Source organism: Neodiprion fabricii, chromosome 2 (genome assembly GCF_021155785.1).
Source record: "Neodiprion fabricii isolate iyNeoFabr1 chromosome 2, iyNeoFabr1.1, whole genome shotgun sequence".
In the NCBI taxonomy this organism is placed as follows: Eukaryota; Metazoa; Arthropoda; class Insecta; order Hymenoptera; family Diprionidae; genus Neodiprion; species Neodiprion fabricii.
This window is the reverse complement of record NC_060240.1, coordinates 5,882,570-5,898,980: the sequence shown is the minus strand read 5'-3', so window position 1 is coordinate 5,898,980 and position 16,411 is coordinate 5,882,570. Positions and strand designations below refer to the sequence as shown.

Below are 16,411 nucleotides of genomic sequence, written 5' to 3'. Positions count from 1 at the left end.
TCGGTGTAAAATCATCAGCTGTTGATAGTCCAGTCAAAATAGGTCTGAATTAAAAATATTCGAGATATGGCTGTATTTTTTTATATAGAGATTTCCGACCCTCGGGAACTCAAATTTGAAATCATTTTTTAGCTGCATAGCCCGCGTTTCAAGACAACAACAAAATTTGACGTTTTTTTGCTTTTTTTCTCAAAAACTGCTATAGATAGATGAAAGACGACTTGGCCATCGTGTAGAGCGGTAAATTCTACGTCGAATTATGTCCTCATCTGTCGGAAAAGGAGACGAATTAACAATTTAAGAAAAAAGAAATTATTTCACCAAAATTCCCCAGACGCTGTCGATAAGTAGGATTTCTCTTTTCTTAATTTATTAATTAAACTCGCCGACTCCGTATCGGATATTTTCTTTCTACTTTCACTGGACCATAACTTGAAATTTCTCTACAACAGCAAAACTTCAAAAATCAAAGCAATGGGCGAATACGGCATAAGCTGCACATTGCTCGTCTCGAAAGATGAACTGACATGGTTGAACGTCATTTCCATTCCCCACAAATTCATAATGTGCGATACGACTACACAACAGTAACTTGCCTATAATCAATTCCACAATTCCATCAATAAGAATAAATAAGAAAGAATAAAAAATTTGTACCTCGCGTTTTGAAACCTTCGCTAAGAAAAATGACCAAGACTGTGCGGCCAGAGTTAGCAGCGAAACCTGTTTAACTTTCTGAAAATCGCGAAATGCAGTTCAGTTTTACCCTCATAATTCCATAAAAGTATCGGAGATTCAAGGTATCTAACAAAATGAAGATTTTTGTACTTCACTACCCGATTTGAACGAACATGAGATCGTTTGACTGCTAATTCTGGCAGTGCGCATGTCATCGTAAACCCAATGCCGTTGTTGCGCCATTGCAGCAAATTCCCCACGATGTTAATCCAGTCAGGCCCCTATCATGGGTCATAAACAACTCAATGTACAGTATAGAAGACTGCCGTGATAGGGCCAGTGGGAGGTGTGATGTGTAAATTTCAAACCAACGATAACAGCCCTGACAAAACGTTCGTCTCCTTGTTAAAGTCCGTAAGAATCGAAATGGCTACATCACTGGGAGTTGGGATTGGAGTTGCCCTGATCACATGTCTTCTGATATACGGAAGGTAAGTGTTTAATGTCGGTGTACGTGCGATATTTGCATTATAGCGTTTGCTAATCGTTCTTATCATTCTTATGCCCGAGTGCAATTGACCGTGAATCACACGGCCAGCAATCATTGGTTGGATTCATTCTGCCAATGGTAAATCTGCACGTCTAGCAATCAGTCTAGTTTCAATTTTCTTAAAGGTATATATTTACACGTATAATGACTTCGATCATGGATTTCACCGATTGGATAATAACACTGTATATGTATACTTGAGTTTATCGAAATTATGTATGTACAACATTGGACGATTTGATCGTTCGATAACAACGATATTCTCCCACTCGCTGAATGCTTGTAGTTATTTCGGATGTTGAACACGTGACGATTGAAACGGGTTTATAAGTCAAAGATAAATTCTCTGCGCGCCATTTGAATTGGCGCGGTTCGTTCAAAAACGTGACGAATTCATCGATCTTTATGGGGCATTCCACGTCAAACCAACGGCTCATGTCCAATGGATTTTTTGGTTTGTTTCGGTCGGTAAAACGAAGAAAACGAATTTTTATTTTTTCGAATTCAGCATCGTTTCCTTAGTTTTACTCTTCAAAAAAAAAAAAAGGAATCCATCGTTGAAAATAAATTCCAAGGAAAAAAAATAATTCTTATTTTTGCTTGGAAAACACAAATTCAAAAAAAAAATATGTTTAGCATTTGCATTCCACTTTCCAATTATGATAAGAATATGTATTTTTAAGTTTATGATTTTACAAAAACGTTTCATCGATTTTTAAAATGTTCATCTTCGTGTTAAGGATATTTCGGATCGCAAAACTTTTACAAAATACCGTGGAAAAATTTTAAAAAAATTAGAGGTATCATTTTTGACCAAAACAAACAAAAAAAAAAATAATCCATCTGACACCAAAATCCTAGTGGGTCAGGTCGATGACCCGTTGGTTTGAAGTTGAAACGTCCCATATAAATATCATTTCTGATCAAAATAATCCTCTACGACGCAAAACATCCGACCAAGATTCGATATTTAATTGGATACTGATTGTCAGACTCGACAGTTGGTGCGTTTTAATTAAAAGGCTATAGACAGTAGAAATTTCAATCTAATTTCGTTGTGTTTAGTGCCGCGGACGTAGGAAACATAACGAAAGTGGGAAAACTTTTAATCGACACGGATGCCGGCGCCGACGATGCGATTGCCATTCTCATGGCTTTGCAATCGCAAAAACTTTACGGTGATGTAAACGTGGTGGGAATAACATGCGTAAATGGAAACACCGACGTTGACAACGTCGTTCTAAACGTACTGAAGACCCTGAAGATCGTCGACAGACTTGACGTAAGTTAAATACGAGGTATAAATTACACGAGACGTGCGGGAAGGCAGTTAAAAAATTACACTGAACACGAAATAGTAAAAAAAAAAAAAAAAAAACAAGGAGATATTTATCGATAGTCAAGGAAATAATAACTGTATCTACATATGCGGATGTAAACGTTTTTTACGCTGACTACGAAATGACGTGTTATTTGAGCGAGTAGAGGAAATTGCCTAGTCAAAAGTTAATACTTTTTATTAATTTGATTACGAGACAGTTGCGCGTTTTAAATATTCATTAAATTAATACAGTCGCAGAAGCTAAGATAATTTTTTCATTAAAATGCAAAGCAAAATAAGTCTTAAATTTGGAACATCGGGAGCTTGAATATTTATTTTTAATTTCAAATTGCTTAGAAGTCATAAAAAGAAACGTGGTACCTTTGTTAAGCAAGTTGTGTTTTACAGATTCATTGAAACGGGGGGGTTTTTTTTTCATCAATATTCAATTCCATACCAATGCGATGAAGGAAAGTGTCTCACTTAATTGGATTGCAGAAAAAAGTCTTCTGAATGAATTAGTCATTGCACAGCGAAATGAAATGAATCTGGTATATTTTTTCGATACTCGAAGAATTACAAATCGATGTATAATCACTTGTTTATAATTCCAATATTTGTTTTCGTTAATTTTAGGACCCTCATCATATATTCCGTGAGTTTAACGTACATACATTATAATGCAAAATTTACTAAATATTTGATTCACCGCCGGTAATAAAGTCATTTTGTTAGATAAACTAGAGTTTTGTTAAAAGTGAACCGTTTCATTGAATCAAATAAATTTTTTTACATAGTAATTGACTAGATATATTTTCAATGAAAGAATTTGGAAGATATTTGGAACATAAAAGATTTTTTATCAATATCTAAAGAATTGGATTGATAGGGATTATTTCTTGCCAGAGAAACCTGCTCCTAAAAGTCTTTCAAACATTTCCAAGACAACTGCATCATGCAGAAATTTCAATAATAGGCGTTTCTCCATCAGGAACGTTCCAATGTTACTTCCGATAATAGGCACCGTCAAATTGCATTGATTGACATTAACATTTTATCATATATCCTGCGACCTTCCTCCAGTGTAAATTTAAGGTATCGTTCACGGTTTTCTTTCTAAACAGGTACCTGTATACAAAGGTTCGCATCAGCCGTTGTTGTTAAATGATGAAAAAACGGATTACTTCGGCACAGATGGCTTTGGGGATTTTGAATATCCTGATCCTCCGTCGACGGATTTGGTTCAAGAGGAACATGCAGTGAACGCAATGATTGATCTTGTAAAAGCAAACCCAGGTAAAGACGTTATTTTATAATACAGCGTTGAATCCATCAAAGATAGTCGTTAAAATCCTAATGAAACGTTGTGAAACGAGCAAAACAAAAATGGTGTGGAAGACACCAGAGTTTAATTATTTTGAATATTCGAAATATACAACCTTTATCTCAAATTGTTGATATCTTAGCTGGTGTTATTCAAATTTGCCCACAATATGTCTCATTTCTATTATCTACTATTATTGGCACGAATAACACTGCTGTGGATTTTTGAGATAGTTTTTCCTCCTTTTCTATCATCTGATACTCAATATCCGATCCAAAATGTAGAACAAACCAAAAGTAAGTTGACTTGTAATTGACTAGGTGAAATAACGCTCCTCGCTTTGGGACCACTGACAAATGTCGCTATGGCAATCAGGATGTACTCGTCGTTTATTGACGAACTTCAGCAACTTATCATCCTGGGCGGAAGCAGCGAGGGAGTAGGAAACGTGCGACCTGGAATTGAATACAACTTCGCAGTCGATCCTGCGGCCAATTACATTGTACTTAACGCGTCGATGTCAAAGCCTGCCATTCTACTACCGTACGAGACATCGGAGCGAGCCAAGACAACAATGGTGAAGCGGACACCTTTGCAACTACGATCACTGTGATAAATAGTATCTAAAAAACAAACCGAAGATTTTGGGATCACCGGGGATGAAAGAGTCAAATATTTAACCCTATGACAATAAAGACAATTGGTTTGATTTCAGGCTTTCAGAACTTCATGGAATGCGACCGACAACCCAAAGGTTTGGTTAATCAATTCTGCCGAATCTGTTACACTGAATCCCGACAGTGAATACTGGGAGTGTGCTGATGGTGTGGCTGCGGCTGTCGCCCTAACTTCTGGCACGATCGTGACAAAATCAAAGAGCCTGTACTCAAATGCCATTTACGAAGGATCGCTAACAGCCGGGATGGTTGCGATAGACTATTCAAACCTCACGCAAAAAGCACCAAACACAAATCTGATCCAGGACGTAGACGCCAACGAATTTAAAAACATGTTGCTGACACTTTTGAACTAGCAGAATTACACAGTCAGCTCTATTTGATCAGCTTATTGACTCTGCTAGTTATACCCTCGCAAAAATGTCAGCTAATCCATTTTCATGGAGTACAAATGCCAATCATATATCAGGATCCAACTACTGTCAGAGTCCGGCGAATTACTCAAAAACTAACCGTTTTCGTTAGTTTCCGTTCCTTTGCCTCGAGAAGAGTAACTGTTCTTTGCAATCTCGTTAAGAGGTCATAAGTGGAAGAAAAGTTCAAAAGAAAAGCCGTGTCAGACGTTGATCACTCTTTAACACGCAACCTGTATATCGTAAATATTATGAAATTGTTAAAGGATAAAAAGAATGACTGAATAATTAAGCCATAAGTGTCAGTGTACCGATTTGGCACAGATCATGGTTACATCTGCGATATCCTTAACCTTACGAATGATTAACGTCGCATTACGCAACTTAGAAAAATTAATAAACATAAATTGTCGCACTAACTTGTCGGTTGAATCATGTGTTATCCTGTGTAGCAGTGATGTGCACATACTGTGGATCTGCCTTCCAAGGACGAATTACCCCATCTTGCCCAAGAATGAAAATGTTGTTCTGTACTTCGTCTCGGAGTTCGTTGACCAAGATTTGCGGTATGTTTTCTTGTGCTACCACCGTTGTTATTTCAGCAGCTGCCTTCAGCCTCGATTCAGCCTTCTGTAATTTGCTTTGCAAATATTCCAGTTGTTGTTTCTTTGCTTGGAGCTGAAGTGAGCAAAAAGAACGCGTGAATGTGATGAGAAATTTCGTTTTTGGTATTGAATATCAATGAAAAAACCAACTATTCTCACCAAAGCAGAAGCTGCCTCTGTTCCCATGGATAACAGTTCTTCATCCGATGGAATTAGAGTTGGTTCGGACAGTAAATTTGTACTAGGAGAGGTGCTTTCGCCAATTTTCGACGTCGCTTTATGTGATTTTGAATTCCGCCGCCAGTACCTTTTCAATCCGTGCTCTGGAGGCTCTCGATCTCCTTTAGTTTTTTTCATATGATCGTTGACCAAGAATATCGTAGCTACACAGCTTCCTGGCAAGTATGTATTTTACGTTTACTTTACCTAATCTACAAACTATTTGAAGATATAATTTTGTCATACCGCGTATAAAATAGTTTCACTGCAAGTAGATTGCTTACCAGTAACCATTTTAATGAAACGGTAACAATTAGCTTTTGTCCCTCCAGTTGGAGTCAACATTTCAGCAATCACTCTTCTGGCATCCTTTTGACAAACTGATGCCCGTTTCCGCCAGTCTTCTAGAAGATTGACATGGCTTAATGCTATCCTTGTACACCCGTTACTGCAGCAATGCTCCTTATGCATTTCAGATATCGGCTTCAGACGCGTAGTTCTTTTAATTACCTTATCCACTCTGGGCCCTCTGCAAATGGACAGATCAATTGGATCGGTAACTGTTTCAAAACAGGATAATTTACACATTTTTGATTAAATATCGAAGAAAATAATTTTATAAATGTCATTGAAACATGTTAAAAATACTCAAAACATTATCTGCAAAACAGTGGAACAATTTTATTCATATTAAATAATGTGATACCTCTGAGGTGCGGTTTTTGATTCCTTGTGCAAGAAATTATTGGAATACATCAAAATTTTCTTTGTAGCCTTTTCACACAACGCATATTCTGTCCTCAATTTGATCCTCGAACTGAGAACAAACTTCTCAAAATCTCTACTTTTGCATTTATAATGTGGCTTGCGGAATCCTTCAATCAAGTTATCTTCACACTCGTCGATGTGGAGTTCGTTCTCCGAGTGAACATTGCAGTAGTCGTCTTCGCTGGCGTTTGAGAATCTTCCATTTCTGTTCAACTCTTCTGCCCTGCGATGGTAGCTCAACAGGTCCAGTGCTTTCAGCTGTGTTTCATGAGTCGCCGAATTCGCTTCAGAAAACAAATATTTCTCTATGCAACCACAACCCTTAACACTGAATGATGGACAGTACAACATCGCCAAATCTGGTTCATTACAGTCAAGTGAAAGCTTCTTCGCAAAGTTCATTGACTCGGTAAGATAATCATTTTTAAGTTGCAGCAACTTTTCGGCATCCTACACAAAAATAAAAAAAACTGTACAAGTTGCATATTTATTGTAGTGAAATTTTGTTTTCTACCATATTTATCTGGTAAATTTTTATTCTTCCATAAAATCTCAATCTTTTTCAAAAACTGGGATGTACTTTCGGCACACAGAAATTGAGTATCAACCGATCATTCAGAAAGACAAAACTTCAGAATTAAGCCTGTTACAAAAGCAATTGGTGTATTTAATTACGTACATGGATCACCTTTGCTGGTCGATCTTTTCGATTCGTCTTGGCTGCAATTCCACAAGCATTGCATAGCATCATAACCCTGCCACTAACGGGATCGACATACTTTCTGGGCATTGGTGGCCGCTTCCGATTTCCAGGACTGCATCGTGTCGGATCGACAATATGCGGTGATTCACATTTGTCACAAGAAAATGGTAGACCAGTTCTCTTGTCGATGTAAACATCGTTGGAAGAATTGACTACAAAATCAGAATCTTATGAACGAATTAATTCAATACTGTTACATGCAAGTTGATTAGTTATAAGGGAAAACGGACTGGACAGCTCTTTTATGCTTATTTCCTGCTTCAAAATTTAATGTCTCAATTCTGTAGAATCAAAAGTGCGAAACTAATGGATTCAATTTGACCGTTTATAATGTCAAGACAAGTCAAGTCAATAAATATATTTAATACATTGTTCAAATTGAATATTATCCCAAAAAAGTTTTCTATTTGATTTGGTCAATTTTTCTACAGTTTCTTTTTTCCCAACGATCCCCTCATTTTTTTTGTTGCTTTTATGAAAGTCAAATATTAGATTAGGTTCAAGAAATTCATGAGGATGGTATAAATTTTTTCTTAGAACACCGTAATAAAACTGCTCCTGACATTGTCCCATTTAATACTTTTCACTTACTTCGCTGTACTCGAATTACTTTGGGCTTCTGCCTCTGTTTCTTACTGCCTGTAGTCAGATCTGAGGGAGAATACGGCCTCGGCTTTCTTCTCGGCCTACCAGTAGATGTTGGAACAGAACTAGTTGCAACGTTGCCAACCTGTGAATATAAATGGATAATAACATGACTTAACAGTTCCGGCGTAGCTTCAAAGTTTCTTCAAACAGTCCTATTCTTACCTCTACAAATCCACTTTGCCCAGTCTCAACTACTTCCAAATTGCTGATTCCCCATATCGGACACAAATTAACTGCAGGTAAAATTGCATAGTCGTTCATGTGACTTGCAACATTATCTTGAGCAATTTGATCATTCAACTCAATCAGTTCCTGGCAGTGCAACTGCCTGTTTTCATCACACTTGTAGCTACTTTCGTCGGCGGTTTGAAACATCATTTCCGAGGTGTTGCCTGAAGATTCAAGTTACCATGAGTATGTGAATTAAAAGGTACAATTTGTTTTATTCAACAATCCTTAATTCATGATTTTTTTGTAGGCATGCAAATATATTTCATATCACGAGTGTGGTGCTATATAATAATTCATACTCCACTGACTGAAGTTATCCCTGAGACAGTTCTACGGAATTAATCATAAATTGAATTGACAAAATGATTTCGCTTCTAAGGCGAATTGTTTACGTAAGACAGAATTATGGAAATATTCGATGCACACTTTTATCACTATGCTGTAGTTCATGTATTTTTCTGCGAGTGGATTCGAATTCATGGAAAGATCACAATTCAAGTTAAACCGACTTACATAGATTATTGCTAACATTCGACAGGTGATAAAACTTCTTGCCTTCTGAATACGTTTTTGGATTACTCCTGAACGGAATAAGAGAATAAATTTTCCTCTAGAAATTTAACGATTTTAAAGTAACGAAATGGCATTTACTACAAAAATGAATTCAAATTTTAACAAAACTTGTTACTGCTATCAGTATCATGATGAAAAAAACAAATATCTACACAGTTGAATGGTAAAGAGACGTTATACCTATATTATTCCTCGGTTCAATCCGTGTTCAAGCGGAATCAGAAAACCTCCGATACTCATACTCGAACAATAGCATTTTTGTTTATCTTCCCGCATTTATAGGTGCATAATTTAACCTTGTGTCTTAACTAACGATTCGCGGTAGAATCCAGAAGAATCAGGCAGTTTTATCAAAATTTATTATAATAATATGCTTTTCGATTCGAAACAACTTACCGACGAGACACTCCATATTGGAATGTGTGGAAAAACACAACAAATGAACGTGAAAATGTCCGTAAGATAATATATAAGGTCAAACTGAAGTTGTTGAAATAAAAACTTGGTAACACACGAGTGAAGTAGGCAACAGCTGTTTACAAAATGCACGTCGAATTGACATTAGGATCACTAAACACCTACCAAACTGTATGAACATTGCTGCAGATATGGATATGGCGGCAATAAATGCCGCGTCTGAGCAGGACGTACTCTTAAAAATCGAATATGCTTTTCCGATCCTCAGACAGAAGGTATTTCAATTACTCATCCCTCTATTTTTCGTTGGTGTATCATCACTAGTTATTTAGTCTAATCAAAGAGTCGTCAATCTTTAGGCACGGTTTTCGATTTTGTTAAGGTTATGTTTACGATCTGCGTTATGAATTTTCAAACTCAAACATTTACATTGTTGTCATCTAATATCGTTATCTACGGCTAATTGCGAGGATTACAAATATATTATTGGATCGAATTAAGATAGTCTTAAATTTTGTCAAGGTTCTCATTATTTGTTTGAAATCTTCATATCGGAGAGTAATCGTACCTGTCATTCCACTATTATACAGGTACTCAGCGAATGTTCTGACGAACAGTTTACCGATATACTCAAGCAAATGAATGATTTGAAACTGTTGGGAAAAATTGAGGAAATAGTTATACAAAGTATAGAATACTATATTCGTCAACACGTAGCCCCAGACTTCTGGAGTAATTTTAGCAGTACAACAAATGAACAACATGGATTTGAATGCTTCAAAAACGCCGTTGACGGCTTGTATTCCAGCTTAATAGAGTTTCTACCGATGTTAAAACGACTAGAACAACTTGTACAAAGCAAGCAGTCTGATGGATCGTTCTATGGGGAAAACAATATTTTAGGACAGTTTAAACTTATTGTTAAAGCTACGTTATTGAGTCAACTTGCATTGAATCATGAAATAATCATAGAACACTTCTACAGAATTGCATTCAATGTGTTCTGTAATACTGACACCTCACCGCAAGGTGAGTTGTTTGAATTAAGGGAAAAAGAAGTAATTGCTCTTTTCACTATTTCTGCTCTATTAATCGATCACTTGGTATAACAAGTATGAAAATTTCTAATTCAACTGGCTGTAGTAAATCTAATTTTAACAAATTCCGATCATTAGTCAGTGTTAAGTTCCATATTACACACCAATTAGTATTAACGAGTTACAAGACCAGTCTGCAACTTGTAAACTTACAATAATTCAGTCGATAGTTTCAATCAATATTCAAATTCTTCAAAACGCTTTGCTTCAGCGCTATTTATCAGCTTCCGATCTATTCCACCCCAATTTTTCTACTGAAAAGAGTAAACCTATCTTGTTCCTCATTGCCTTGGATCCACTTAATGACAGAATTATTTTTCATGCAGATGATTCAATTGGTAGTCACAGCCTCTGCAAAGGTTGCAATCGGGAAATAGATGACTGTCAGTGCCAAGCAATAGTATACATATTTCATGAAACAAATCGGAAGTTAATCGAGCTTGAACTGCTCGAGCGATTAGTTGGAAATGTCTTGACTTCGCTGATAAATATCCGCATTGAGAGTCATGTCAATAAGGCGTGTGAGAGCAGTTTTGATGTATCACAATTAACGTTTTTGGAAAACGTAAGTGTACAAGAGTCTGAAATTTTTGTGAAACATAGACTCGCTCACCGAAACAACACTATTGCCTAGAATAACAATACTTTGTATTCCACAGTGGCTCGAAACAGTTGTTATGAGCTGGCTAACAAGAATATATTCTGGAGGCTCTTCAAAATCCCCTTCTTTGAGCAGCAAAACGCGCGAGACAATTAATAAATTCAAATACAAATTGTCCCATTTCCTTTACGAAACATATACGCGAACGAGAATTGATCAGCTATTCAACATCATTATAGGTAAGGAAACAATAACCGTGATTAAGTATCTACTTGCACAAATACCGTGATATTTCCAAGCCAGGTAAATATATTTCGAAATTTTAGAATACCCAGAGTCACAGCCGGCAATAGAAGACTTACGAGTTGGTTTGGAACGAACAGATTTACGCAAGACGTTGGTTGAAAGTTTACAAGATGCTCTGAAAACAAGGCTACTACATCCAGGTGTAAATACCCCTGATATTTTAACGGCGTACATAGCAGCCATAAAAGCTTTGAGACAGTTAGATCCAACCGGCGTTCTTTTGGAAACTGTTACGCAACCAGTAAAGTAAGTTAATATTCTATTACCCTCTCAGGTCGGATTAAATACCCACATCTCCAGTATATTACAACAAATTTATCTTTTATTTACAACTAGGCAATACCTGAGGAGCAGAGAAGACACGGTAAGATGCGTGGTTAGTGGTTTGTTGGATGATTCCCCTAGCGACTTAGCTGATGAATTGGTGAAGGGCGAATCGTTGCAGCTGGAAGAAAGTTCAGTCGACGAGGAAGACGAAGACTGGGAAAAGTGGATGCCAGATCCAGTCGATGCAGATCCTTGTAAGCTAGGTTTGCATTTTAATATGAGAAGCTGCATAAGTTTTATATTTTTGTAACCCGATCTTTGTGTGATCCTAATTTTCAGCCAAATCATCCCAACGCCGAGTATCGGATATAATTTCCATGCTGGTTAATGTTTACGGAAGCCAAGACCTGTTCGTTAATGAATATAGAACTTTATTGGCAGATAGACTACTTTCACAGCTAAATTATCATACTGAAAGAGAAATTCGTCATTTGGAATTGCTCAAAAGACGTTTTGGAGAAAATCAATTACACTATTGTGAAGTGATGCTCAAAGACGTTTACGACTCAAAAAGGATAGATGGGAATATACAGTCGGATTCCAGTTACTGTGTCGAAGCACACCTTTTCCCTACCTCTGCGCTCATTCTATCGGCTCAATTTTGGCCGCCTTTCAAGGAAGAGTGGAAATTAGAATTGCCAAAAGCTGTTCAGGATCAGCTAGCTAAGTACATGAAAGCATTCGAAGCTCTTAAAGGGAACAGAACGCTATGCTGGAAGCCTCATTTAGGAAATGTAAACCTGGAAATAGAATTGAAAGACAGGAAATTGAACATGAATGTCACACCTATCCACGCTACAATCATTATACACTTTCAAAATAAAAGTGAGTACTAAAGCACGTTTGTAAATACGGTGAAGATCTTATTACTTATTAACCATGTTAATATTTCTATCACAAGATGAATGGACGATCGACGAACTGAGTGAAGCAATGCATGTCCCAGCAACTGTACTCCGTCGTAAAATAACGTTCTGGGTATCCCAAGGAGTTTTGAAAGAGATCTCAAGCGATAAGTTTTTACTACAAGAAGAAAGTGCAACTAAAAATCGGTCGACGGCTGAAATTGTTGAAGAAGAGGAAGTAGAAAGTGCAATGGCTTCGGCTAGTGATCAGAGGGAGGAGGAATTACAAGTATTTTGGTCATACATCGTTGGAATGCTGACGAATTTGGATTCTATGCCCTTGGAGCGAATACACCAAATGTTGAAAATGTTTGCCTCACAAGGGCCAGGTGCTGTGGAATGTGGTTTACCAGAATTGAGACATTTCTTGGACAAAAAAGTTAGAGAACATCAGCTGTTATTTTCTGGTGGATTATATAAATTGCCTAAATCGTAATGATTGTCTTTACGATGACCGAAAAATAATTAAAAATATAAAATAATTGTAGGCCTTTTGTAAGCCAAAGAAATCATATTGATTCGACTATGACAATTTTTTTATCATCATCAAAGTGTAATAATTATTGGTTTAGTTTTTGTATAGAAAATATACCTTACAAATAGTAAATTGTAATTTTTTGACAAAGTTTTTTCCTACTTATTTTCGTACAGCTTAAAATTCAAGCTTATTGAATAATTGTAAAAATAATTATTGGCAACTATTTTACAATCATATTATTTTTTGGAAATTTATTGTTGAAAGTAAGGAGTAAACTGTTATCAAAGTTTAAATGAGCTGTCGTATTACATTAATATTGATTTTTTACTGCAAACTTTCTGATTTATCAAGCTGCAACTCTACACATAAAGAGATGTTGGTAATCGTAGTATGAAATCGTAGTATGAAATTCAGTAGGTAAAGTATGAAACCTCTAAGAGATAAATATCGTATTGAAACACAATAACTGAGTTTTATCAGAAAAATCCAGATACCATGATATCAGCGTCAGTCAGTGTGAGTGGGTGGGTGTCTTGATGTGAGATCATTTATTGAGCATTGATTAGATATTTGCAGTATTCCCGCATATCAAAAGGCGTAAAAAGTATTACAATTAACAGGAGGCAAATTCAGCAGATAGAGAGTCGATTGCCAAATGGCGGTCTCGTCACTTGTTCGACCTTTGTGCCTTTGTTTAGGCACATTGGGATTGGTAAGAGTCTAATTATACTGTATTTGATAATATATTCTAAAACAATAAGCGCTATCAAACTTATGAACGAAATTCAACATCACGAACTTTCAGATGATGTGAAAAAAATGGATTCGTAAACGTGCTTCACATTATTGTACCGATATGTGTTAATCAATTTTTGAACTCTTGTTATATTAAACTCTGTGCATGTGTAAAAATTTATGGCTTAGGTACAAGGATTGATACTCTGTATACTCACTCTATTGGGTGTTCTGGTACATCTTTGTGTAATCACAGTGGATTCCGATGAAACATTCAGCACTTTTGTACCGCTTGTAGTAGGACTGTACTTTCAAGGTAATTCTACAATTGCTGATTAAAAATCATTGGTACTTCACTGAAGTATGCAAAGTATAATAACACCAACATTTCTCATTACAGGGGCAGAATGTCAGGTCTACAACACTACGGTACTTTCAGACGATTACTTTTTAAACCTTGTCACACCAGAATGGCTGTTTATTTGGATGGCAGTTTACGTTGGAGTTTCTGGACTCTGGATCATCTTTAGTACACTGATAATGAGCGGTATGTACTGGAATATTAACTTTTTACGAAATTGCGACATACATGCATTGTGTACTCCACTTACCGAATTATTGTGACCCTAGCTTAGAACATGAGTTTATAATTTTGTGTAGGATGTGTGTACAGAAAAAAAATTCTGCATTACTTCCTCCCATGTTGGATTATACTAACACTTGGAAATTGTACGATGGATCTCGTATTAGCTGTCTACTTCGGATTTGATTTCACCGATCTTATTGTAAGTATTGTTGCATGCTTATTCAAATGACATCGAATGTTGTGTTAAGGTTCAGGATCCACACTAAATGTACTAATTTAAAATTTTTTATAGTCCAATGCTTCCGAAATCTATGGAACATCGCTGGTGCCCGTTATTCCTTTTGCCATGATGATTTTAAGCGTGAAAGGTGGCGCTTTATGGGTAATAAATTTTATTGGCAGTATATTCGCTATAGTTGCATTGCACAACTTTGTGAAACACAAAGATGATCGTAAGCCACTGTTTTTGGAACGAGCTGGATTTCTTGACCAAAATCCAATCGATGGTTTTGCACCAATTGAAGTGCCAAGGTAATTTCCAATTTTTTATCCTTACGATTCCTGACATATATAATATTTAATCTATCAATTGGATATGACCAATGGAAAAAACTATCCAAAACTATTAATGGACATTTAAGTGAACAGCCTACATGACTATGGTTGATATGCTTTCTTGTGTAAAACGATTGAATTGTGCTTTCGTTTATTTAGGCCAACGTCGCTTTTGCTCAACACAAACTCAAAGAAAACAAATATTTCAACAATTCCAACGCTCCATAGTTATTATATGAATCATCAAGACACTAGAAGCGAACTGCAATCTCCAATTTCGAATATTTCACCATTGGATACATGGAGAAAGCCGATTTTGAGGGATATTCCAGACCCTGATTACAGTCCAACATCGACGGTAACTGGTTTGAAAAATGCAACGGATTCTCAATCTACCCGGCAACAGCAGAGTCTATATAATCCAACTTTACCTTTAAGGCCAAGTTTGAAGAAGAGTCAACAGAGCTATGAAAGGAAGGAGGATATTAGTCTATAGAATCATAGGAAGGGCATGTTGTATTCAACGATTACTGGACAACTCCATGTTATCACATCAAACGAATACCAACTGAAAAATAGTAACAGGTATCAGAGCACAGTTGTATTTTCCTTTACTAGTGAGGTGGGGTATGGTTTGTGGTTTTAAGTTGCGATCATGGGAATTTCTCTAGAAAATTAACTCATCTCTTTAGAACTATCAGTCAAAACGAATAATTTCAATTCTTGTAATCTATAGTACACAGATAGGTACTTCATATTCTTCGACAAAGTGAAATTATTTCTTCTAGTTACCATTTCTGCTTGAAAAATTGAGCTGAATACAAAACGCGGTCAACAATTTTTGTGATTGATTCAGTGTGGAGATCTCTATTTATATTTCAATAGTGAAATCCTAAGCTGTAGCTAGTTTCGTTGCACATATTATTAAGAAAGTGTCTTCCGCATGTGTGACAATGAGTCCCTATTCCTAAACTACGTAATTTCATCTATAGGTATCTCATATATTCTTTAATTTTAATAGACAATTAAAAAGATGTTGAAAGTATACGATATCACTTGTGTCGCATAATTAGAAGAGTGAAAAAATCCATATTATAATTTATTATTCAATGATGTTGAAGAGGCGTATGGAGAGCAAGAATCGTCTAATTTTCTGTTTCTTATAGATATTATTAGATGCTGTATAATTCACGTACACTGTAATTACACGATGAAAATTATTTATCTACTTATAACACTTTTATCAAATACAATATATTTTATAGTTCGGAAATAATTATGTACATACACACTTTCACGCGCATTGATCTGACATTTTTAAAAGTTCATGAAATAATCAATACTCTCAAAACTATAGATATACTATAATTATAGTCAATCGCTTACGCGTTAATATACTCTTGATATAATTGAACGTGCGTAAAAACAAGGAAATCGTTGTTTAAGAATGTTGCAAAACACCATTTCTAACAATAGCGTTAATTAATACAAATGAATCGCCGATCTTCTGAGCCCTTTCGTTTTCCGGCCTCCAGCACCAAATCACATCTTACAATAAATAGCAAGGATTGCTTGGTGTCAATAAAAGCAGCAAGTTACCGCAGTCCGTGTACAAATCAAATGAATCAAAATTG

General features: G+C 36.2%; 4 protein-coding genes across 8 annotated transcripts in view; 3 read left to right on the top strand and 1 right to left on the bottom strand.

Moving 5' to 3' along the window:
• Positions 1–10,479, bottom strand: part of LOC124176757 — a 28,623-nt gene extending 18,144 nt beyond the window's left edge. The window contains exons 1-9 of one of the 4 annotated variants that reach the window (XM_046558410.1): positions 9,167–9,302; positions 8,129–8,358; positions 7,910–8,048; positions 7,235–7,470; positions 6,494–7,005; positions 6,072–6,316; positions 5,728–5,963; positions 5,384–5,641; positions 4,384–4,496 (exon numbers count right to left, since the gene is read on the bottom strand). In XM_046558410.1, coding sequence (XP_046414366.1) covers positions 5,396–5,641; positions 5,728–5,963; positions 6,072–6,316; positions 6,494–7,005; positions 7,235–7,470; positions 7,910–8,048; positions 8,129–8,358; positions 9,167–9,182 — 1,860 coding nt within the window. In that variant the 5' untranslated portion in view covers positions 9,183–9,302 and the 3' untranslated portion in view covers positions 4,384–4,496; positions 5,384–5,395. Of the gene's footprint in view, positions 1–4,383; positions 4,497–5,383; positions 5,642–5,727; positions 5,964–6,071; positions 6,317–6,493; positions 7,006–7,234; positions 7,471–7,909; positions 8,049–8,128; positions 8,359–8,950; positions 9,010–9,166; positions 9,303–10,437 lie in introns of those variants that run through there. The other 3 variants (XM_046558413.1, XM_046558409.1, XM_046558411.1) reach the window with 3 other exon arrangements.
• LOC124176762 (uncharacterized protein C1683.06c-like) lies at positions 913–5,373 on the top strand. Its single transcript, XM_046558429.1, has 5 exons — positions 913–1,169; positions 2,294–2,510; positions 3,674–3,845; positions 4,194–4,450; positions 4,589–5,373. The coding sequence occupies exons 1-5, from the start codon at positions 1,030–1,032 to the stop codon at positions 4,904–4,906; spliced, it is 1,104 nt and encodes a 367-aa protein (XP_046414385.1). The 5' UTR covers positions 913–1,029; the 3' UTR covers positions 4,907–5,373.
• On the top strand, positions 9,340–13,026 carry LOC124176756 (anaphase-promoting complex subunit 2). The gene is made up of 8 exons (XM_046558408.1): positions 9,340–9,462; positions 9,778–10,216; positions 10,611–10,849; positions 10,944–11,124; positions 11,212–11,437; positions 11,528–11,712; positions 11,798–12,343; positions 12,420–13,026. The coding sequence occupies exons 1-8, from the start codon at positions 9,361–9,363 to the stop codon at positions 12,857–12,859; spliced, it is 2,358 nt and encodes a 785-aa protein (XP_046414364.1). The 5' UTR covers positions 9,340–9,360; the 3' UTR covers positions 12,860–13,026.
• A 378-nt stretch (positions 13,027–13,404) lies between these two features.
• Positions 13,405–16,393, top strand: LOC124176464. 2 transcript variants are annotated; one of them, XM_046557813.1, is made up of 7 exons: positions 13,406–13,613; positions 13,826–13,952; positions 14,037–14,183; positions 14,297–14,421; positions 14,515–14,753; positions 14,937–15,135; positions 15,216–16,393. In XM_046557813.1, the coding sequence occupies exons 1-7, from the start codon at positions 13,557–13,559 to the stop codon at positions 15,246–15,248; spliced, it is 927 nt and encodes a 308-aa protein (XP_046413769.1). In that variant the 5' UTR covers positions 13,406–13,556; the 3' UTR covers positions 15,249–16,393. The 2 variants fall into 2 exon arrangements, with proteins under 2 accessions (XP_046413768.1, XP_046413769.1); XM_046557812.1 differs by having other exon boundaries at positions 13,405–13,613; positions 14,937–16,393.
• The last annotated feature ends 18 nt before the right edge of the window (positions 16,394–16,411 follow it).